This window comes from Perkinsus marinus, assembly GCF_000006405.1.
Source record: "Perkinsus marinus ATCC 50983 genomic scaffold scf_1104296964148, whole genome shotgun sequence".
Taxonomy (NCBI): Eukaryota; Perkinsozoa; order Perkinsida; family Perkinsidae; genus Perkinsus; species Perkinsus marinus.
Window position 1 is genome coordinate 7,853 of NW_003204792.1, and position 1,244 is coordinate 9,096.

The following is a 1,244-nucleotide window of genomic DNA, read 5'->3' on the forward strand; positions in this document are numbered from 1 at the left end:
GTTCTAATATAAGCCTGGGGACGGTACTCGCTATGGAAAGGGTTCTTTCTGCCACCTGAGACGACATGAACCCCACCAAACCTTGTGTGTTCGTCTACCCTCATCCTCCTTCAACACATACAAGTCGCTCTCAAACTCCGTGTAGGTCTTTGCAGCACCAGGCTTAGTGAGCACCATACCCCTCCGTATCTGAAGGCGTGATAACAGCAACTCGAAAAAGGCGCATTAGTATTACTTGATTTTTCTTGACGCCCTTCAACATCACCCCACACTGATCACCAGCCATGCCCTGGTCAAGCGTCTTGTGGAACATCTCGACACCCATACACTGCGATTTGAACTTCTCCTTACCCTGAGTAAATTGAGAATAAGCTCTCACTACCAGCAAGAAAACTAACAACCTCATAGCAGCACTTCGATATCACCACAAGACCGTCACACACACGAAATTGAATTAGGAACAATGTCCACCTTTTCATCTAGAGATTGTATAGAGCAACTCACCTGGCCAACGATTTCCAGGGCATCACCAACTTTTACCAAGCCTTGCTCGATGCGCCCAGTCACAACGTAACCTATGATAAAACCACCCACCAACTTCACATCAGTCACGAATTCCTCACCTTTTCCCTGGATATTAACTACCGTCTCAATCGGCAGCAAAAACGGCTTGTCTTGGAGTCGAGCTGAGATGTCCAAGATCAGCCCACACCGTCGAACAACCCAACCCTACGAGGCTCGGGTATATACTCATCAACCGCATCCATCAACTTCAATATCGCCTCTTTGCCATACTCCCCCTCCTCCCCACGAAGAGCCTTCAATGCTGATCCCTTCACAAAAGGCGTCTCTTCCCCTGAATCAATGCTATCGGCAAGGCAATGATATATGAGTATCATACTATAGCCCTCTACAGTGCTCCAAATTTATTCAAAATATAGTCGAAAAATTCGTCACCCACTGAGTGTTGGAACATAATTTATTAATACACTATTCGTCACAACGATATGAGTACACCCTCCAAAAACTGTGACAGTTTCAGGCCTACATACTGAGATAGGGTCGAGGTCATACAATGTATAACTGCAGGTTACTGCAGATCATAAAATATATGATTCGACGAAGTTATATGGCAGCAGACACCATTTCGATTTAGTACCCAAATCTCAGGCGGTAAGTAGGGGTGAAGCAAATGCCCAAATTCTTTTGATTGTTCCGAAAAATATGGTAAATGACCTACCGGG

The 1,244-nt window shown here is 45.4% G+C and overlaps 1 protein-coding gene across 1 annotated transcript in view; it reads right to left on the bottom strand.

Moving 5' to 3' along the window:
• The window catches only part of Pmar_PMAR007557 (translation elongation factor tu, putative), a gene marked incomplete at both ends in the record, with an annotated part of 1,024 nt that extends 125 nt beyond the window's left edge, over positions 1 to 899 (bottom strand). The window contains 6 exons of the mRNA XM_002770942.1: positions 1 to 14; positions 77 to 189; positions 236 to 352; positions 505 to 575; positions 624 to 686; positions 734 to 899. Coding sequence (XP_002770988.1) covers positions 1 to 14; positions 77 to 189; positions 236 to 352; positions 505 to 575; positions 624 to 686; positions 734 to 899 — 544 coding nt within the window. The remainder of the gene's footprint in view (positions 15 to 76; positions 190 to 235; positions 353 to 504; positions 576 to 623; positions 687 to 733) is intronic.
• Positions 900 to 1,244: the final 345 nt, after the last annotated feature.